Raw genomic sequence first — 23,484 nt, 5'->3', positions numbered from 1 at the left:
TACGGGATGATGCGGGAAGAAAACACCTTAGCTTAGTTGGGTAAGGGTTTTTGCCTTTTACAAATACTTGGAAAAGATATTGAAGCGTTAGCTACTTAAATGAGCCTCGTACTCCCATATTTTCTATAAACGTTTCCATTTTCTAAACACCGCGTTTTTTGCTGTTCATCTCACTTGGTAAATATATTGCCTTTCTAAAAGCTGCTACAGAAATTCCCAATTACGAACTGGCTTCAAGAATACCCACTAAAGCCCTGAATTACGCTAGGCCCACATTCTTGAGAAGCTAGAGCTAATGTTATCCGCTGATGAGAATGGGTGTTATACTCTGTATTTTTAGCGAGGTTTCGTTTGTAGCTGGTTTTGTGAGTTATTTTTCTTATCAGGCTTTTACTTATGTTCACCACCACTAATATTGCGGTGTCGCAAGAAAAAAAATGCTTTCACTGCATTGCTTTCACGAAAATTGGCCCTTCCCTTTTGAACCAGAAGGATACATAAATCAGGGTGTGGCATAAAACGAAAGTGCTGAGTATCCCCTGTGTTTTTCGTTGCTACAATGAAAACATGCTTGTGACAGGATATCTACGTGGTTGTATTATATTCATTTTGATCAACGGGAGAGTCTTTTAGGCAGCCAATTTCACGGATGGCAGCGTAATTTACAAATATTCCTCGTGTTTTACTCAATTACCAATTCTGCAGCTTTGCTTATAAAGTATCACTGTATATTTGATGATAATTACACCGAGAAAGCCATTCAGAACATTAACATACTTCTCTCACCATACATCAGCGCGAATAAGTTGCAGATGATTGTTGTATTCAATTTTTTTCAGCGATTTTCTCACTAGACAATGTTAAATAAGGACGCCATTTTTTATCATTCACCTCACAACAAATAAATCTTCTAATCTCGTAATGTGCGATCCTCTTTGTTTAAATAAAAACATTTGGATAGCGCCTTAACGTCTTCGTATGTGAAGTCAGAACATCTTAAGTTAGTTTCACACCATTTGCTACCTCATGGTGAAATATTTAAGTTTGTTAGAAAGAATTAAACGTGGCATTTTGCGTGAAAAAATATATTCGTGTCGACATGTTTTGTCACTGTACATTTTTTTATTTGGAAGCCCAACCGTATGTTGTGGCATCCTGTAAAACAACGCGTATTGCAGTCTAAACAAAACAAAGGTACGCAGGAAGACGGAGACGAAGTCCGACCAGTGGGGGTCGAACAATGAATCTCCCTGGAATCCAACGTTTCGACAAGGGGACTTTTCCGTCAGGTCAATGAATGCTTTACTTCGCAGCGCTTATGTAGCTCACTCTCCTACAGCCCCTATGGAGGAGTCGAATATGGCGGTGCGTAGTGTAGACTGATGGAAGTAAAGATGTTCAAGAGCAGAAGTATTGCAGGGATGGCGACTGGAAATTATGCGCAATAACAAATGCATCCGCACTTGAGTTTAGCGAAGCGTTCACGCTTGAGTCAGAGACTGTTTTTGTTGCATTCGTTGGCCAACTGCGTATTTCGTCAGAATCCGGCTTTATATTGTTCAAGTTTGTCCTCCGTTTAGGAGCGCCAGGGTTGTATGTCGCAGAATCGCGACAACCGGCTATAAGCGGTTCAAAAAAAAGCTATGCAGATTAAACTCACACGTTAATATCTGTGTGATGCGAAGCTTTTGTGGAGAGTTCAATAAATCCTATAAAACTGCAGCACATTTTGCAGCATAACGACTGCGTGCCTGCCCGGCAGGACGCGGAGATGCCCACCATGTGACCTACGTTACCCAGGCAACCGCGGATTATACCAATTCCGCGCTCTCTTGGATCGGCCTCCATTGCTCGCCAAAAAACCAACCAAGCAGACGCACGCGGGGAAGAAAGCATGGAAAGCTTTGTTTTTAATACAGTAATTATGTGCCTGAAGGCGTAAATTTGTAGAAGTGAGAATATCTAGCTACCATTTGTTGTTTCACTGCGTAATTATGTGGAGAACACAGCTGACCAATACCACATCTGTAGGGGAACAGCACACATGGCTATATATATGCCCATTATATACTGTATAAACCGAATTATAAGCGAGTGCCAATATTGGTCGACGTTTAGACGAAAAGAAGAGGGGAAAAAAGAAAACAACACGAAATCGCCGAAACGCATTTATTTTCGAAACGCCACCACTCACCCACCATAGGAGCTGTAGTCTCATTCGTCGGAAGTAGCAGCACTGTCCTCGGGAGACGACCATTTGGCACTGGCCGCCTCCCACAGGGTGGCCTCGTAGCTGCACAAAGTCCACGAGTGTGTCCTCAAGCTGAGGATGAACTGCACTACGCCTACGAAATGATGTTTTGCACGGGTTTCATTTCAGCAGCTTCCCTTACTGCACTCTCCAATACCACACGCTTTTTCTGAAACGTCAACTGGCGCTGAGCGGCCATGTTGCCGTTCGCTTCAGCGTAGCCAGCAACTTTTATCTTAAGTGCAGCTGAAAACTGCGTCTTCGTACCACTACTCATCCTTCAAAGGGCGAAAAAATAAAAACACTAAGCAAATCAGACGCTACGTTGATGGGAACGGAAATGTCGGAACTCGATTGGACATAGGGAGACACAAAGGACCTAGGGAGAAGAAAAAAAAAAGAATGCCTGCGTAAACACAGGTTGCTAAACGATGACTCACGTAAGTCTAAAAACCACTTTAAAGACTAGGGGTGACTTTAGCTTGTCTTGATGAGAATATCTTGACCTATATTCCGGTTCACACGGTACATACCTATGTGCTGTCTTGTGTGTGAGCTCAGGCGCTATAGCGCAAAGCTACTTGAAACTCCTTCGATTGCATTTCCTTCGTTAAGCCTCCGCAATTGTCAAAACATTTTTGAGGCCACGCCCTCTTCGTCTGTCTGTCACGAGACGTAACGAAAACCGTTAAAAGGCCCCATCTCAAGTTAGGTGTACAGACTGATGTGCACTGTTATGTCAAACAAAACGAAAAGCTCATTTCTCAATGATTCTACGCCTTTGTCACCCTTCCGCGATTGGTGAAACTGTTTTTTGGTCACGCCTACTTCGCCGTCCTGTCAGGCGACATCACAAACACGCTTAAGCTCACCACGACAAAGTGACATGTACGCAATAATATTGCGTTAGTATGCCGAGCAAAACGCAATAGCCGTAGACTGTTCTTTCCGTTAGCAGGGAAGAAGTTTGGGCGTGTTGGTGGGTCATTGTAATCTTAACTGGGATTCATAGGGAAAGGCACTGCAAAAAACACTCTGAAGGAAAGAAGAAAGGAAAAACAGTCATGTGGCTACTGTGCCAAAAGTGCGAGCTCTTTCTTGGATAAAAGAATAGACGGCGTGCTAACGCAATCATCACATCCTCTAGCTATCTCTGCTGCTTCGACAATTTCCCTCGTTATCTTATTCCTGTGGCGATACACAACAACAGTTTGTGTAAAGAGAGGGTAGCATGGTTCCTTCGCGTCACATTTTCTACAGTGGGCAGCCAGGTGCCCATCTATTGCGGTGCTCTCTACTTTATTATTATGCTCCGCCAGCCGCACGTTAAAACATCTGCCCGTTTAAACATGTTCTTTCCGAAAGGAGTAAAAGATGGCTGTCCGCTGAATGCCTCGGCGCTGTGTACTCGAAGCTACCGGCGAAAATTGATTTTATTGCGTATAACAAGCATTTTGCTGGGGGTTATAACGTTAGATAGACCTTTCATCATGCATACCACATCGATGTGCCAAACCATTTTAACTGAGCATGTGTTTTGGCAGCATTTCTGACGCACCTGTGCACAATGCCGCAATCACTGACGAGCCACCGGAAGCTAAGCAAGAGGAAGCGTACCATTCAGAGACGCCTGCACCACTCTCATCATCCGGTGATCTACTTTCACTGCGCCAACTCGGCCCTGTCAAAACCCTCTCCTCGTCTGCGCGCTCCTTGCGTCTCGTCAGCCGTTAAGGTGGAGGTCCCACTCCGGCGGCACAAGCACCCCCCCCCCCCCCGTTTTCAGTACTTTTGGAGCAACCGTGGCGGTTCTTCTACTTAGGATATAAAGTTGTCGTATATACCATAAAAGAACCTTCATTCTTGTACATAATATCAAGAAATTGATTAATGTGATTTAGCAATCAATGTTCAAGAACAAGCTTGAGATACATGATTTTTGCGAACTGTGTCTCAGTTGTCACCATATTTAGAAGAAACTACCGCATTTACTGCATTGAGGCTTGCTCTGTAGCTGTAGGACATATTTATCTATTTCCTAGATGCAGCAAAGTATTGTTGAATTTTTACTTTTTGGATAATTTGCTTTTGAAGATTGCCAAATATCGCAAATTTCTGCTGTAAACAGCCCGGCAACTACACGCACAAGGAAGCTAAATTTTGCATATATTAGAGTTAAAGGAATTCCCATTTTGGACGCAAAATATCATTCTTGTACATTTATTACTTTTAAACCGCAGCTTCGTAGCTATAGTGGCTTCCAGCAAAAATGGGCAAAAGTAGGACCAGTATTCTAAATATTGCATAATTTCGGTCGCATTATTAGGAAAACTATGGTGGGAGCGGGGGGGGGGGGGGGCTCCGCTCGCCGTCGCCGCCCTGCGTGCCCTGTCAATCAGGCTAAGCTAATCGTCCAAGGCCTCGCGGGCCAGCAGCGACTCCCACCGCTCCGCGCTGGGATGTTGGATGGGGAGTAAGGTAGTGATTGCACTACACGCCCATGTAATGTGGAATATAGTGGCTTTCTCGGAACACCACGGGCATCGTGAAGGGTATGCCGTGGGGTGGATATTACTGAGGACCTAGGTGGAGGTTGAGGTAGGTACCTGCCTTGCTAAGCCTCCAGCTGGTAGCCTCCTCTTTGGTGAGTGAGCGATGGGGGTGGGGGAGAGTATTTTCTTCGGGTACCCTATAATAATTTAGAATGGACGAGTATTCTTTATGCCCTCACAAGTGTCGGCGGTGGTGGTGGTGGCGGCGGTGTCACACTGAAAAGTGGGCCGATCCTGGGAATAGTGCAGAAGGAGTCCAAGCTCAACGGCACATACCAGAGACAAAAAAAGAGAGCAAGAGAGAGATAAAGAGAGATAGAGAAAGAGAGGGAGAAAGGAACAAAGACAGAAATAAAGAGAGAAAGAAACAAGGAGGAGGAAAATAAAGAAATGTAGATAGAGAGAGAGAGAAAGAAAATCACCACGAAGTTCAGATACACACACGACGTAGCTTCGCTTATCCACATTTTCTTGACAGGGGAAGGGCTGGTGAATTTTGCAAAACAGCCTTCACACAAGTTTTATATTTGACTTTGTACAATAATTAGAAAATATTCCGCATTCGATTCGATATTCCAACGCCATTTTTCTCCAATATTCTTGTTCGATTCGATTCGACAATTTCTCTGTTCTAACACCTCCAAAAATAATGTTTTCTTGTTTTGTAACCTAAATATTTGCTTTCTTTCCATAGCTCCTTTGCCCCGCGAAACTCTGAACGAGCTGTCGACAAACTGCATGACAATATTCGTTGGCGGGTGAGTTTCAGTACGTGCCAAATGAGGCCGAAAAAGAAATTAACGCACGCATTATATTGTGCTTATTTTGAACGCAGATACGATACGACGCGACTAGTGTTGACCTACTGGTTTTACGTTATGGGAAGACATCCAGATATCCAAGAAAAAATGCGTCAAGAGGTTCTTGAAGCTTTCGAAAAACAGGTAGGGTTCCGCTGGACTATTTAATTAAAATGGACCGATTTGACTGCCACGTACAAAAGCCCAAGTATCGCGCTAGAGCCAAAAAAATTTTCACTACCAATGTTCACTTTTCTTCACCTTGCATCTTGATTTCGTTTGTTATTGTATTTAACAATCGGTATATTAGCTGCCCAATGGGAGCTGGTGATTCTACATATGTATCAGCGCTTATCGCGGCTATTACAGTGTTTGTTACGATTCGATTTCTTATAGTTTGATGAATCACCCGTACGAAGTCACCCGTCATTATTCACGTAGTATTGGCAGCGTAAACGTAATTAACCTTTAAGTGAACAGCAGTTATAGGTTAAGAAATGTGGTCATCATGTTCATTCATTTCTCTTGCCTTGGTTAGGGCACAGCACAACGTAACGTATAAATAGATATCGGAGCAGATATACATGGAGTCGAACCAACGATAATAGTTTTGAAGCCAAGCCTTTCAATCCAAGTATGCTACCAGCAGCGGCCAGAGCTTAGTGAAGAAGCCAGAGTTTAGATAAAGCCCATTCGCCTTCTGTAATCATTCAATGCACAGACATATTCCCAAAGGGTCATGTGCAAAAACACATAATTCCAAATTATTAGCCGTTACCCGCCACGGTGGCTCAGTCAGCTAAGGCGTTGCGCTGCTGAGCACGAGATCGCGGGATCGAATCCCGGCTGCGGCGGCCGCATTTCGATGGAGGCGAAATGCAAAAACGCCCGTGTACTTGCGTTGTGGAGAACCCTAGGTGGTAAAAATTAATCAGGAGCCCTCCACTACGGCGTGCCTCATAATCAGAACTGGTTTAATTTGACAATTAAAACCCCAGAAAGAAGAAGAAATTAGGAGCCGTCCTATAGTGTCTCCTTTATAGGTTCAGACGTAATCCGGAATGAGTGCAACTGGACAGATTTTGCTGTCGGAACCTTAGATTGCATAAACCTGCTGTTTCTTTATGGGGTCATTAAACTAAAGCAACCATGGCGTACATTGTATTACGTGTATAGCAGAATATTTGCCAAACATTTCGTCGTCAGTAGTATATATAGTTCGCAAAGAGGGAGCCGCGTAGAGCGCAAAGAAATATGTTTAATTGCATTTTACTGTCTACCTAAGCAAAATATTTTTAAGAGTCAACTAATTTTAAGTAACTCCAATCATTAGGACGGGAGCGAACAGCGCTAGGACGGGACGAAGTGAGAAGACAGACAGGGCGCTGAACTAACAACCCCTTGCTGGGAATGCAATGTATATAATACACAGATTCAGCGCAGAAGGCCAGAAAAACACGGTTTCTGCGCTGGGAAGGGAATGAAATCATCACATCACGCGCGTCATCATAGCAGGTTATCATGTTTTTAAGAAGTAGCTAATCTCGCAGCTATGCAGAGAAACAGAGGGTACGCTGATGCAGGAGTTTCCGTGCAATTGAATGCAAAACGCTTCCCAAATCTAGCATTATCAAAGAGCACGCGAGATTTGGGAAGCGTTTTGCATTCAATGACATGACATGACAAGAGCTTTATTTGAGTGCTGAGGAACTGAGAGCCCCGACAGTTATAATTTTATGGCATGGACTGCCATTCTGTATATCCACTCCCAAAACTTCTTTTTGCAAAGTTCGAAATTCTTCCAGTGTTTTGTTTATATAAATATAGGCTGATGTGTTATAAAGCTTTTGTTAAGTATGGTACCGATACCATAATTAATCTTGCTAAGTTAAAGTAAACACAAGTGTTCGTCTAACCAGGCACAAAGAAATGTGGACTGTACCCACCCCTTGAACTACTTATGATGAACAATCTTTGTCCTACAAGCTACCTTCCCTGTTAAACTTATTAGACCATGAAGATTTTCATCCTTCGTGTAATCGAAATTGTCTCATCAAACACTTCGCCCAGTGCATATGTTTTCAGGAAGAGTACATCCTTTCGAATTTTTTCTCCTTCTTGTCGATCACTGCTTTTTATTTTCATGCCATTTCAAGCCTATGAAAATAAGCTCTATTGTTTCGCGCTTTGTTACAAAATTTTGTGTCACGCGATGTTATGTAATACTCGTCGATGTATGTGAACTCTTCGTGCATGACTGACCATCATCCTGCTGTTTTGCCAACTGTAATGGGGTCGGGACCTCGTCAAGCTGTTCAAGCTTTTAGATCCGTACTCCTCCTACCCAACGGAAATAAAAGTTGATTGATTGATTGATTGACTGACGTTACCGTAACTGGCCTGTACGAGCTCGTCTTATCCTAATCACCTTTGTCTTTGTAAAAGAGGTTCATCTTGCTTTCAGATCATCTTATCCTAATCACCTTTGTCTTTGTAAAAGAGGTTCATCTTGCTTTCGGATCGTCCCGGTGGACGACGACGAAGTGTGTCTCTAGTTGACTGGTGCTTTCCCGTCTCCTGCTGATTTTCGGTTTTTTCGGTTTTAGCTACGGGACTTCGGTCCCCCACCGGCAGTGATGAACGTCGACACTGCCCGGTTCTCTCCCGACCTGACCTCGCGTTCCGCGGTGCCGTCGCGGAAGCGTAACAGTGAAATGGACGATGCCGCCAGTGACAGCACGGAACTCTACTCGGCCAGCGGAGAAGACTCCGAAGACGGCTTCGAAGCCGTACGAAGCCGCAAGGCGAAGCGGAGGAGCCTCAGGACACCTTCGCCTGCAAGTACATCTACAGTGCAGAACATGAGCCGTCCTCGAGCCCCCGCCATACTCTTCATGCCGGTGGTATCCTCGGACAATCTGCGGCATCTGAATAGGCAAGCTGTCTCCGCCTTCCTTGAAAGATTAGTTCCCAATGAAATCACCGACATAAGAATTAACACTCGCAAGAACATTCTCGCCGTAGATGTCACGCATGCAACCGCGTTTGACATCTTGCGTACAGTAACCGATCTGAACGGGATCAAAGTGCGCTCCCACATTACTGTCGACAAGGATACAGCGATAGGCGTCATCTATGACGTAGATGTAGCAATACCGAATGAAGACTTGCCTATCCTAGTCAAGACAGCCACTCCTGATAGTACCATCATCCAGGTATCTCGGATTGGCAATTCATGGTGTGTGAAGATAGTCTTCAAGGGCGACACCATACCATCTAATGTCAAGGTCGGCCATTTTCGCCACCCCGTAAAGCCGTTCATTCCGAAACCTCTGCAGTGCCACAAGTGCCTTCGGTTGGGTCACGTCAGAGGTGTTTGCAATCACGCTGCAGTATGTGCACGCTGTGCTGGGTTCCATACAACGGAATCCTGCCAAGCAACTGAATTTAAGTGCCGAAACTGCAAGGGATCTCATGAAGCCACATCGAAAACTTGCCCCCGAATCAAGAAGGAGTGGAGTATACTTAAGGAGATGGTAAGGGAAGGCTCTACGCACCGGGAAGCAGCCGTTTCTGTGAAAAAACGACGCTCCCGCCGCCACCGCAGACGTTCCCCAAAGAACGCGAAAAACCCCCCTCAGCGCCAATCTAGTCCAGCAGCGTCATCATCTCGAATTGAGAAACAGCAGTCCTTGCGCGAGACCAGACGCAACGTATTGAATGACAAAGAAGCCCAGAAAAGTGCTTATGACGTTGCCTGGCCTGCACTGCCAAATGCACGCCCACCTGCTGAGCTTGAGCGACGTACGTCTCCTTCATCGGACGTACCTCTTGCTTCCGACAAGCTGCCTGAACAGGATGTGCAGGTGGTTATTCTGCTGAAGTCATTAATAGCTGCGATTCGCACGCTTTTGGGAAATGCACAAACTTCGACTGCTCGATGCGCTTTACAAGTACTGGATGCTCTCGCTCCTGTACTTGAAAGCTTACATTAGAAACATGGCCCGCCCACTTCTGCAGAGGCGACTTTTTCAAGAAGACGTCAAGAATGCCTCAATTCTTCAGTGGAATGCGAGAGGCCTGATATCACGTATTTCTGATTTTCGCCAATTTGTATATGTCAATCGGTTTCCGGTGCTAGTCATCTGTGAACCAAACGTGAAAAATATCCTCAGATTATCAGGATACGAAGCTTTTACCTCCGCCACCTGTGACAAAATCAGCAAGGTCCTCGTTTATGTTCGCAAAGAGCTCACCTACGTGGCCCAGGCCGTGCCTCCTCATGACGACAACCAGTATGTGTGCCTTAGCATAAAGAAGAAGAGTCTCTCCTTCACACTCGTCGCCGGTTACATTTCCCCATCAAGCCGTTTAGACTACACAAGGCTTGGAAATGTTTTGACGTCGACCTCCAGTCCTTGGATTATCACAGGGGATTTCAACGCCCATCATCCACTTTGGGGAAGTACAAGAACCAATTCAAGAGGTCAGACTCTTGTATATTTTGCTTCGGACCATGACCTCTGCCTTTTGAACGATGGCAGTCCAACCTTCTTGAAAGGGTCGTCGTATAGCAGCTGCCTAGACCTTACTTTGGTGTCGCGATGCCTTACCTCGTGCGTCTACTGGTTTACTGATTTGGAAACGCGCGGAAGTGACCATATTCCTACTTACGTTGCCATCAAAGGTCTAAGCAATATGTTTTTCCCTATGGTCTCTCGAACAATTGATTGGCCCGCATTTCAAGCCTCGGTGAATGCCGAATGCCAGAGAGGCCTTGCACGTAGCATAGAGCTTGTGATTGCGGACGCGATGCATGCTGCGACGCGCTGTTTCTCATGGTCACCTGCTCGCACAGACTTCGACATTGAACTAGAAAGGCTTCGTGCAATACGTCGGCGTGCCGAGAAGAGATACAGACGCACAAAGTCGATTCTAGACCTTAGGGAGGCCAGGCGCACGCAGAAGAAAATACGTCGTCGCATGGACAAATTAGACAACGAACGATGGCGTTCATTCTGTTACTCGTTGGACCCCCGCAAAGCACTCTCCCGCGTATGGCGAACTCTCCAGGGCCTTCGCTCTTCTCCTCAGCAACGCCACCCCTTTAAGGCACTGGCTCTCCACCAAGGCTGTCGAGAAGTGGATGTAGGAGAAGACTTTTGTGCGGAAATTGCAAGTAACAGAATGCTACAAAAGGATCTTGAATTGTACGAAGTTCCCCTCATGCAAGTTTCGGCAATGGATGAACTTTTCTCCATGGAAGAAATGGAGGCTGCTTTAGCCATTTGCAGGCGTTCCTCTTCGCCCGGACCCGACAACGTAACATATGCTGCTCTCCGCCACCTTGATCATGAAGCACGAGAGATCCTGCTGCATCATCTCAATGTCTCATGGAGTGACGGTGTTGTTCCCCCTGAGTGGAAGCGCAGCCGTCTTGTACCGATCTTAAAGCAAGGAAAGTCTCCCCTTGAACTGAAATCCTATCGGCCTATTGCTCTCGCCAGCTGCGTTGGCAAGTTGATGGAAAGGATGATCCTCACGCGCCTCGAGTGGTTTCTTGAACATTACAATGTTTATCCAGACGCGATGACAGGCTTTCGACGTGGTCGTTCGTCGGTCGACAACGTCATTGATCTCGTGTCGTCGATTCAACACCAAAAATCATCCAAACGCATCTCTGTAGCGCTATTTTTAGACGTGAGGGGTGCTTATGATAATGTCTCCCATGAAGCAATTCTTGACGCACACGTGGCTGCTGAAATCGGAGGCCGCACTTTTCGGTGGATTCGTAGCTACTTGACCCAAAGGAGCTTCTTTGTAGTCACTGAAGATGGTCAAACTACCGACCACTATACCAACCGTGGGGTTCCACAAGGTGGTGTTTTAAGCCCAGTTTTGTTCAACCTGGCTCTGATTGGGTTGGCGGAATCCTTGCCACAGCCTGTCAGTCTATCAATTTACGCAGATGACATCTGCATCTGGGCTTCCGGAGTAACTCGCCCGCAAGTTCGCGCAAGGTTACAAAAGGCTGCAACGAGGACATCTACTTATCTTCAGAGACAAGGTCTCGGCGTTTCAACAGAGAAATGCGCATTAGTCGCCTTTACGCGAAAATCGATGGCCGAATATCCTGTGTCTATTAATGGCCAGCCTATTTTGTACAAAAGAACCATCGGTTTTTAGGGATCACTGTTGACCGCGACCTCTCCTGGAGCCCTCATGTATCCTACCTAAGGATAAGACTCCTCTCGATCAGCCACCTCTTCAAAGCCATCGCCGGAAAAGCATGGGGACCATCGGTGCACTCTGTGCTGCAATTATACAAAGCACTCTTTATGGGTTTCTTGCGTTACAGCACCCCGGTGTTGTCAAGCGCCCGGAGGACAAACCTCAGAGTGCTTGAGAGCATGCAAGCTCAAGCACTTAGAACTTGTCTTGGCCTACCGCGATGCGCTTCAACAGCTGCAACAATTGCCATCGCCAGGGAACATCCCATCAGAACGTATGTCGCCACAGACACCCTTCGAAATCATCTTCGACACCTTTCCCGACTACAGTCTCAACGCCTTGCTTCTCTCCCAGAAAGTAGACCAGATGCAACCTTTTCAGGCATTGTAACCTCCTATCGATCTTCTCTTCCATCAGACTTCACGCCTGCAGCAAGACCACCTTGTCCTTTATGGTGTCTCCGGCAGCCAGAAGTGCGGCTCTCCATTCCGGGAGTTACAAAGAAGTCCGACTTGCCTACTTGTGCCCTGAATCAAGCTGCTCTACATCTGCTGCATGATTCCTACTCTGATCGTATTCACATTTATACAGATGGATCTTCGACTCTGACCAGCTCTACTGGTGCAGTAGTTATTCCGTCGGCATCATTCTGCAAGAATTTCAAGATCAGCCACGTCACAACATCGACAGGGTCTGAACTTGCCGCCCTCCGTAGCGCTGTGCTTTATGTGCACGAAAAATCACCAAATAATTGGGCTATATTCTGTGATTCGAAGGCAGCCCTACAGTCACTTTTATCAGCTCTGCGCCGCAGCCCACATGAACAATTGGTAGCAGAGATACGATTACGCTACCATCAAGCGGTGGTCAGAGGCCACGACATTGTATTTCAGTGGCTACCAGGGCACTGCAACATCACTGGCAATGAATGTGCCGACAAAGCTGCCCGTGAAGCACATGCCCAATATGAAAGAATACCAATACCTTTGTCAAGAACGGATGCAGCGCGGCACCTCAGCAGTCTTGCCCATTCTATAACTCTAAGAAAATGGAATACACCAGAGTTTACTAACCGGCGCTTATATGCCATGGACCCACAGATGCAATTGCAACTTTTACCCGGTTTTAAACGACATGATGAAACCTTACTGTGCCGCCTGCGATTAGGAGTTTCTTTTACAAACTCCTATTCATTCCTAATTGGAATGGCGGACAGTGCCAACTGCAGCACATGTGGTATTGAGGAAACCACCAGACATATCTTATGTGACTGTCCTAGATACGAAGAAGAGAGGATTGCCCTTCGGACTGCTTTGGGGCACTTAGACGACAGGCCTTTTACGGAGGAGAAGATCTTGGGCCCGTGGCCTCGTGCGTCTTCTATGTACAGGGCTACAAAGGCGCTGCTGCGTTTTTTGAAGTGCACAAGCCTGTATGACCGCCTGTGATGAAAATCAGCTATGAACGCTTGACTGTACATGTGCAAGGTGTGAACTGTGAACTTCTCTCTTCCTTCTCCTCTTTCAATCCCTTCTCCCCCTTCCCCAGTGCAGGGTAGCCTACCGGGCTCAGCCTGGTTAACCTCCCTGCCTTTCCCCTATGACTTCTCTCTCTCTCTCTCTCTTCATCTTGCTTTCACGCCATCCAACCGGAATTTTCTTCGTTGCAATCATTTGCTCTTTGGCATTAGTCAGCAGTGCCTTGCTCTTTGGACCGAGCTTTTTGATTAACTGTATTGGGATTTCATCGGGTCCTGGGGACGTGTTATTAGGGTCATTTTCTTCTGCTTTTTTCCATCAAAAGTTTTCTATGCTAAATGTTCATATCTCAGCTGGGCTTCTCTGGTTTTGCTAGATCTGTTTGCTCTGAACTACGCTTTCTTTCGTGCCGAAGTTATACCTAAAGACGCATCTGATATACCGCAGCGGATCGTCTCCTTCGAAGATGTTACCGTCTTCATCCCTTGTAGCATTTCGCTAATTTTTACTGGGAGCTCGGAGTGCTCTTGCATGGTTCCGCATTCTATTGGGTGCGCCTTTGTCTCTTTTGTGAATGGTATGGACCGAAAGTTCACTTGTGCATTTAATTTTCACTTGCACGACATCACTGGCCTCCCTTTTCTTTTCCCGGTATTTGTTCCATCTAAGGAGCACCTCTTCTTGGTGTAATCTCTACATTTTGGCTTCTTGATGAGCCCTAGATGCCTCTTTACGCTCTTCTATAGCTTGCTTTATTTCCTTGTTCGACCACTTACGTGGTTTCCTCTTTCCAATGCAACAATTTTTTGGCCCTGTCCGTCTCAGCTCCAGCTCCATAAAGTCGTGAATTGCGTATACTTCCAGATTTTGCAGGAAACGCCTCAATTTTTTATTGTTTTTTACTATCTGTTATTTACTTTTCACGCAAATTTAGAAATTCTGATACTAATCGGTCAAGCTTTGCGGTAGTATGTCTCCCAAATTTCAAGGTTTAGGATTGTCCTAGGCTATTTTTTCCATGTTCGTCTAATATCATTTGGTTTAGTGGTTCGTAGAGCGTTTTTGACACTAAGGTGCAAGTGATACATGACTGCCTACTACAGCATTGCCATGTTACCTGTCCATGACACTTATTCTCTCTGTTAAATGCTATAAGGTTCTGTTGATCGCTCAGATCCAGCACTAGAAAACGGTTTTGATCCATATATATAAATCCTCCAAGTGCGCATTCATAGCTCCTACTAAAGCGACCTGGAGCGATTTCTTTAACTCATTTATATCGCTTCTAATGCAATCAATTAAATCCTTATTTTATTTCTTAGCTATTACTACCAGTCCATAGGTAAGCAACTTCAAGCCACGTCTTCTTGCCTTCACATGTGCCGATAATCCATGAATGCTCCTTACGTGCCTCTTTTACCCTTTGCCACTTCATACCTCGCCTAATATGCATGTCTACGCCTCTGTCTTTCCTTGACGCTGACATCCTATTGCAGCCTTCCCATACGAAATTGTCAGTAACAGTAGGCTGCTCCAAATCTCGCGGGAAAAAAAGAAAGCTTTATTTATATGCGCCAACTCATGGCGAGGGGACAATTTACCTTCCTTGATCCAAGGTTGCTTTTTTGTGGGTCGCTTTTAGATAATTTGTCGCAGGTCTTGCATGTACGGTAGGTTGGTTGCTTAGACGATGTTTAGTGTGATGCAGTGATATCGTGGTTTATTAAAATTAAGGCCTGGTGGATATATCTGGATCTATATTTCTTAATGAGGGAAATATTATGCACTGCTTCACATAATGCCCGTTTAGCTCTGGTGTTGTGGCCATTTACTTTCAAAATTATTCTTCTCTGTTATTGAACTGTTTTCTTTATTTCTTTAGGGAGACCACTTGTCTGTGTACACTCTTAAAGAACTTCCATACACAAACCAAGTAATTTCTGAGACGATGCGAATGTATCCGCCAATAATAACGTAAGTATTTCTTTTAATTTCGATTGCTGCTTATAATTACTACTACTCTCCCACCAGTATATCAGGTTTACCCCACCTGTTCTCGATGCGCTAGGCTGCACAGCAATAAACACTACCAGGCCACTGTGCTGAAGTTACCAAAATTTAGGCGGACCTTGCGATGAATCTTCGAATGACCGCCTTTTGAATCGAATGGAAATGACAATATGAATGAAAATGGTGAGAAACCATTTCTGTGTTAGAAAAGCGGCCACATCTGTTAACTAGTGTTTCAATGCGGGCTGGTTGGTATGGAATTATGCAGTATGATTGTAGCGCATATAGACGAGGGCTGAAGAAGGCACACGAAAGACAGACACGACGCTAACTTAGCGTACAATGGAGAGGAGTTCTGGCTTTGTCCTCGTAGTTTCCGTGGCGAATTTTGGTCCAAGTTACAAGCTATGTCGTACGCCATCCGGAAGGCTGAAGTCTTCAGGAACGTGAAGACTTCCGGTCACAGTTTGGCGGGTTTTATATGTATGAGGTCGTAACTAGCGCAGATGAAGTTGCCAAAGATGCTCAGTTATCTGATCGACTGCGTTTCATTTCTTGTTCAACGTGACCTTTCCTACACGTATACTCCTGGATCCATGTGGCACCGATGCCCTCATCGCCACAGCAGCATGCAGAGCACGTTTAATTAGCTTCTGTTTACGCACGTAAATTCTACCGGAAGATCTCAGGATGCTGTTTGTGGGATTCATTCCTTCAATTGGACATGGCAGAAGAGTTCTCAAAATTCTACGAGAAGAGTGGCAGCAACATGGTCGACATTACAGAGCTTACCTGAATGCACAATTTTAACACGCCTTCGAGCCATCAGTGTGCAATTTTCAAGTCCGCAAGTATTTGCGCCTAGTCGTTCAGACCGCCAAACAGTGACCGGAAGTCTTCACGTTCCTGAAGGTATAAGCTTTCCGGATGGCGTACGATATGTTTTGGAACCTGGATAAAAATTTGCTACGGAAACACCACGGACCAAGCCGGAACTTCTCTCCATTGTACGCCAAGTTAGCGCCTTGTCTGTGGGGTTAGCGCTGTGTCTGCGCCGTGTCTGTGTGTCTTCTTGCGTTCTCGTCAAAATGCTATTCAATAATACACCAAGAAGCATCTGTTAAGCCACGATAACCCCGTCTCGAAATCCCTTCACGAACGTCCAAAGCGTCTACACAACGCGAGCCACGAACAACAGCACAACCTCTCTGCCGCCCAGGCTATGAGCAGTCGAGCCTTAGGACAAAGAAGATGTGAACAGAACGACAGCTGACGCTTGGCTTGAACTCTCGAGGCTTCATTTACCAACTGAATGACAACGCGCTTCGCCAGTATTAGACAGCTTATCTGCTCCTCACAAAATAACAAATAAGATCAGCAAATCTTGTCAATGCTTAGCTGAATGGTGTGTGCTACTGGTGCTATTGCTACTACTAATGGTGGTGCTACTGGTGCGTGCACTCTTCGCGTGCTACTGGACAAGCTGCAGACATTGACAACTTTATGTGCATTGAAACTACTGTATGCCCTTAATCGAGTTCTCGCAAGCCTGCAAAAGTCCAGTCGTTGAGAACCTATACCGGGTGTTTAAAATTAGGCTTTACAGAATTTAAAAAAAACGCCCGTGGCAGGTAGCATGATTCTTATCCTTGGGCTGGGATATTCGAAAAGGCGGACATTAGCAGCACGACAAATGGGAACACACATTCAACTAATCAACAAAAATTTAATAATGAACTTCTTAGTTATTTACTTTATGACACATATTGCAATTTACGAATTGTAGCCGGTGAGCTTGCAACACGCATCCACTTGAAATAAATTTCCAGGATGACACCAGTTTTGAGATACTATTTCCCAACGTGTGGGATGAAATACATGGGCTTTCCAGTTACTTTTGAGCTTCAATGTATAAAACACCGTTTTGGTATAAAAGTAAGTGCCTTTTGACGGCGAGTTTCATGGCGCATGTCTCCAAACTGGTGTCATTCTGGAAATTCATTCTAAGTGGGTACGCCTGACAAGCTCACCGGCTACAATTCGTAAATTGCAATATGTGTCAAAGTATTTAACTAAGAAGTTTATTAGGGAATTTTTTTAGTAAGTTGAATATGTGCTTCGATTTCTCCTGCTACTAATGTCCGTCTCATCGAATAACCCAGTTCAATGATATGAATTATGCTATTTGCATCAGGCAATTTATAAGAATTCCGTAAAACCTAAAAATGAACATCCTGTATAGTAGGGTCATGGCTAATCGAGAACAGCGATAGTAGACAGTTTAAGCAGAGCGCCGCTTCCGCTCCGCTCCGCTCAGATTTCACGCTCCGAGATACTGCAGGGAACTGCGTAGATTTCGCATTTGATAAGCGTGCCTTGCCGAGACGCAAGCGACGCGCAATCAACTCAGCTGCAAAACGACGAAGAGACCAAGTAGACACGCTGTCACGCTCCGCTCAGTCGGCTTTGTAGCGGAGCGAGGGATGCGGTCTTCGTTCCGCTGCCGATGTGAGCGTTGTGCGCAAGCGCAATTGTGTTCCCGCAAAGCGGTTGTGTGGCATTCGCTAGCATATGCCGGTCTGAGCGGAGCGGACAGCAAGCGCTCAGCTAAAACACTCTAGTATTGGCAGGTAGCCAGACGTACTATCACGAGCACTATGAGCGGAAACACGCGAACACGTGGCAATTAGCCTCGAAACCGAGTTAGAGCGCTACGCGGATGGCGCTCTCGAAAACAGAGGGGAAAGGGGGGTCCTCTTCCGCTAACTGTTGGCACTCACACCACGCCTGCATTTGTCGAAAATGACAGCTCACGGCATTATAATGGCCACCGACAGCCGATAAGACGGTTATGTGTCACAGTGACTTACAGCGAGTCACTGTTTTTCCTATCATGCTTTTTTATTTTTTGTTCTTCGGGCAACCGTTTCACGGAACTTTTAGACTTTAGATCGTATTTTAAACCGATTCTTTTATATCAATCGACGCGACGAGTTGTCAGTGGCACCATAAAGACATTCAACAAGAGCAGGAATTCCCATACAGCCCAGCGGCCCTATTGACTGTAGCGCACCAAACGGCTGACGTCAGAACCCGAACCACACTTCTGGTTTTGGTTTTGGGCACGCGCGTTTTCAACGATAGCTGGTGCGGGTTAGGCAGGCTGCGCTGATGGGTGCGGTATTTGCTTTTGCTTCTACTGCTCAACCGCGCGCTGTCTTGGTGCGGTATTGTTTGTTCTTGTTCCTTAAAATAAACATGGTTGCCAGCTATGTTTACGAGCCTCCATCGAATCTCTCCTCTGTGCAACGTGCAATTTCATAAAGTAGACACAAGACGCCCCGTGAAATGAGGAAATGTTTATTTGGATCTATGTAAATGCTCGTTGCACGCTTCTTGTGTGTTCATAAAATGTTGTGACACCAGGTAAGCAGCAGGAGTTTCCGTACGAAGCTCAACCGGATGGCATCAGCGGAAAAAAGTAAATTACAAGCATGCGTTATTTTGGTATTTTAGACATTATAGGAAAACTGCGCGTAGAGGCGAAACGTGCGAAAGTGGTGAAAGGGCGACATCACGAAGAAAGGCAACTCGCTCTTAGAAACATGGCATAGAGAACACGTGACCATTCCCAAAAAATATAATGCATGACATAGGACGAAGACATCTGATTTACAAGCAGTCCCCAATTCCTGGGCCGTATTTTATACTCCTTAAGATGACAAATACACGGGTGACTGCACGTTTTCGAGACAACTTGGTGTCAGCCGACACGATGATGCGCCACGTACACAGAGGTGGCCACAGCACAAGCTCCCAGTCATACCGTGCTAGATGCTCGCAGAATGCCTTCTGCTTGCACTCAAGACAAATACATGGATGCTGAGCCTCTTTTCAGTGGTTCCGAAGAGGGAATTTTCAAATTAAAAGTTTCTGGTTTTTGTGCTCCTCGCCGCCACCTTATGCGCGTTCTGATGGCGCAAGCAAAATACTCCCGTATTATCACTCTTGGCAAACGCTCGTCGTATTTCCAACAAGCGTGAGTACTGAAAGAAGGTACATGTTGTGTGTGTGTGTGGGGGGGGGGGGGGCATAAAAGACGCACGAACTTGGCCCTGTAAAATTCATGTCAAGGCTGAACTGATAAACCTTAAGCTAACTGTGCTACAGCGGCCTACCTGTTTTTCACTCCGACATGTATTTTGTTAACTGCGTCACAATGTACTGCGCGGCTAGCATGCCCAAAAAGTACCGAAATTAGTTACAATATTGTTGGGGCCCATATAAAGCGTCGCAAACATGTCCCAGGGAAATTCAGTACACACCGAACTGCACCACAGCTGCCGAGGTGTTTTTCGCTGACTGCGTCACAAGACCCTGTGCGGTCCGGTACGCATACCAAAAAAGTACCCCTACAAGTACTGACAAAATTTCAATTAGGTTTAGGTCCATAGAAAGCGTCACAAACATGTTCCAGTAAGATTCAGTAGACGCCTAACCGCACTACAAAGGCGAGCCGTCTTTCGCTAACACGCGGCACAACGCCCGGGGCGGCGAGCATGTCCAAAAACTACTTAAATAAGTTATAATAATGCTGGGGCCCATAGAAAGCGCCGCAAACATGTACCAGTAAGATTCAGTACCTGCCAAACTAACACGCGACAACGGCCGAGCTGTTTTTCGCTAACTTCGTCCCAACGCTCGGTACCGTGCCTTAAGCCTAAATTGCTTGAAATGCAGTGCAGACGGTCAAACAAAATTTATCGCCTTGCCGGGGTCAAATAGCGCCGGCGTGCCGTGTCGAAGTGCAGCAGGAACGCAAATATGCGCCTAGAGCCCAAGAGACCGAAACAACATAAAGAAATTCGCTGAAGGTTTGGATACTCCCTAATGCGAAATGTGACTGCAGCTCTACGCGTGTCTTCATTTCGCGTGTGAATATTTTATACTATGGTTATTTAGGTACACGGTTTATATTAGGAAGAGAACGCTGTGAGTAGCGTAGCTGGCCCGGATAATCTGTTTCGTGCGGCACATTGCAAACGGAGCGAAGTGTGGCGCGGCTGCCTCGCTAATCGGGAGATCGCGAGAGGCAACACATGAGTGACGCGTGGACGCCATTCACAGCAGCCGCGATCAAATGTGGCAAGCAACAGAAGAGTGGAAGCGCCTTCAGCATGACACCGCCTTCATCGATTCGCTCTATGGGTGTCGCCTCAGAGAATGGAGACCGCCATTAAAGCCGGCGCTTGCATGACCCGTTATTAGGCTACCCAATACAACATAGAGTTAGTATACTGACTCTATATGTATATAGAGGAAAAGCTGGGCGAAAAAATGGGAACCCCATAGGCGGAACCATGTTGCTGCAACTATTTTTGTAACACTAAAAATATTCAAAATATTATGCAAAAGCAAGCACTTGCACGTATCACGTAGGCACGGCCAACGTTAGAAGTTAATTCCGTATATTTTTCAGAAAGATCGGATGGCTATTTAGAAAATTTTGATGTAAAACTTACGGTGTCCGAAAGGCAGCGTTTGCAGGCGCCTTAACTAGATGACGCTACCATACCGACGGAGCCTTGGGATAGCGTTGATTGCGCACCTCGTCTGAATCGCATCTTGTCGTCTGCCCCTCCGCGCCTGCACAGAGTATCAACATGGCGGCGGCCTTGTGGTTCCCGATTTCAATACATGGGCGATATGGGGAATTTTCCTTTTAGACAAGGTTATTTTACCTCTATGCAGTACAAATAAGAAAAACGAATGTACGCTGGGGCAATGTTGCAGCCCTATTTTATGTGCTTATATATATATATTCTTTTTAATTTGGCAAGCGCCTATAAATTTGTTTTCGACTTAAGCTCACGGGCAATTTTTTTCTCCTTCACAAGGTTTACAATACAGCAGATTCGGAGTAAAATGACTGCCTAGTGGGACTAGTCAGATAATACGCACGCACTATTTTGAGTCGCTCATCTTGCACTCGTGCAAGGAATGATGGAGCGGCCGAGTTACGTACACTGCGGCTCACTGTGTTCCCCGCCAAATCACGGTGTAATATGGTAATTAGTTGAACAGAAACAGGTTCATAGAATATGACAGTTTGGCAGAAAGGTGTAGTTACGTTGTTGCGTATACATGAAAGCATGTCAACAAGAAAAACTGCACTGGGCGTTAAAGTGACTCCATAAATTTGAAAATACATGTTTCTCGGGAAAATGTAGGTGTAATATAGTGATTAGGGGGACCCAAACGGGTTCATTGAGTATGACATTTGGACAGTAAAATGTGGCAACACTGTTGCTTATATCTGAACGTCTGTCAACAATAAAAACTGGATAGCGCGTTAAAGTGCGAGAATAAAATTTGAGAATACATGTTCTTTGGTAAGATCTAGGCATAGTATAATTATGTTGATAGAACTGAGTTCATAGAGTACGACACTTATCCAGAAAAGTGTAGCAACGGTGTTGCCTGCAGCTCTAAGCCAGACAACAATTAAAAGTGGATGGTGCGTTAACGTGTCAAAACGAAAGGTGAAAATACATGTTCCTCGGCATAATGCGTGGGAGTTGTAGTAATTAGGTGGACCAAAACAAGTTCATAGAATATAACAATTTCAAAAGAAAGTGTATCAATGCTGTTGCATATATCTGAAAGTCAGTCAACCTGATTCTCAGTTATATGCAACATATATCTGAAACATATAGCTGTATGTTTCATATAGCTGCATGAAACATATATCTTTATGAAAGGAGCTATATTGTTAAAATGTGAAAACGAAATTTGAAAATATATGTTCCTTGGCGAAATCTAGGTGTAGCACAGTAATTCCGTGGAATGAAACGGGTTCATATTGTATGACAATGGGGGCATAAACGTTTGGCAACACGGTTGCGCAAAGCTCGAAGTCTGCAACAATTTAAACGGGATGGAGCGTTAAAGTGCCCAAATGAAACTCGAAAATGTAGGTTCCTTGCAAAATCAAGGTGTAATATAGCGATTAGGTGGACAGAAACGAGTTCATAGAACATAACAGTTCTACAGAAAAGTGTGGCAACGCCACTGCATATAGCAAAAAGTCAGTCAACAATTAAAAGTAGGTATAAGCCGCGTTTGCATGAATGCGACAGTAGCGCATCGCATTTCTCAGCGCATTTGGGAAAGGCGATGCGATGCCTTTTACATGTAGTGCATTAACTCTCCCGAGAACGTAGCGCCACATGAGTGAGTCGACTCCCGCCCGTAAATCTGCAATCGCCTCGCGCATTAATACGATGCGCCTTCCTAGCGCATTACCACTGTTTACATGAATGCGGTGAGCTAGAAATGTGATGCAATGCGCCACTGTCGCATTCATGTAAACGCGGCTATAGTGTTAAAATTTCAAAACGATATTTGACAATATATGGTCCTCGGCAAAATCTAAGTTTAGCACAGTAATTACGTAGAATGAAATGGGTTCATAGGGTATGACAATGGGGCACAAAAGTATGGCAACACTGTTGCTCATAGCTGAAAGTCTGTCAACAATTAAAATTGGATGGAGCATTAAAGTAAACGAAATAAATTTGAAAATACATGTTCCTCGGGAAAATGTAACTGTAGTATAGTGATTAGGTGGAAAGAAATGGGTTCATTGAGCATGACAGTTGGGCAGAAGAGTGTGGCAACACTGTCTGAAAGTCTGTCGATAATTAAAACTGGATTGTGCGTTAAATTGGCAAAATAAAATTTTAAAATATATGTTAATCGCAAAGTCAAGGCAATGTGTAGTAATTAGGTCGGCGGAAATGGGTTCATAGATTAGGACAGTTGGCCAGAAAAGTGTGACAACGGTGTTTTCTAGACGTGAGAGCTAGCGGACAATTAAAAGCGGTCGGTGCATTAAAGTGCCAAAACGAAAGGTGAAAATATATATTCCTGGCAAAATCAAGTTGTAATATAGTAATTATGTTGACAGAAAGGGGTTCACAGTATATGACAGTTCAGTATAAAATTGTAGTAGCGTCGTGGCGTGTAGCTGAAAGTCTGTTATCAATTAAAAGTGTATTGAGTGTTGAAGTGTCAACACGAAAGTTTAAAATATATGGTCCTCGTAAAATATAAGTGTAATGTAGTAAGTAGGTAGAAAGAAACGTGTTCATAGAATATCG

General features: G+C 45.1%; 1 protein-coding gene across 1 annotated transcript in view; it reads left to right on the top strand.

Moving 5' to 3' along the window:
* Positions 1–23,484, top strand: part of LOC119437320 (cytochrome P450 3A6-like) — a 134,707-nt gene that overhangs the window by 89,892 nt on the left and 21,331 nt on the right. The window contains exons 9-11 of the mRNA XM_037704374.2: positions 5,498–5,561; positions 5,639–5,747; positions 15,195–15,286. Of these exons, the coding sequence (XP_037560302.1) occupies positions 5,498–5,561; positions 5,639–5,747; positions 15,195–15,286 (265 nt within the window). The remainder of the gene's footprint in view (positions 1–5,497; positions 5,562–5,638; positions 5,748–15,194; positions 15,287–23,484) is intronic.

The sequence above is a fragment of the Dermacentor silvarum genome, chromosome 1 (assembly GCF_013339745.2).
Source record: "Dermacentor silvarum isolate Dsil-2018 chromosome 1, BIME_Dsil_1.4, whole genome shotgun sequence".
Lineage (NCBI taxonomy): Eukaryota > Metazoa > Arthropoda > Arachnida > Ixodida > Ixodidae > Dermacentor > Dermacentor silvarum.
Note: the sequence above shows the minus strand (reverse complement) of the source record. Positions and strands in the feature narration are given on the sequence as shown.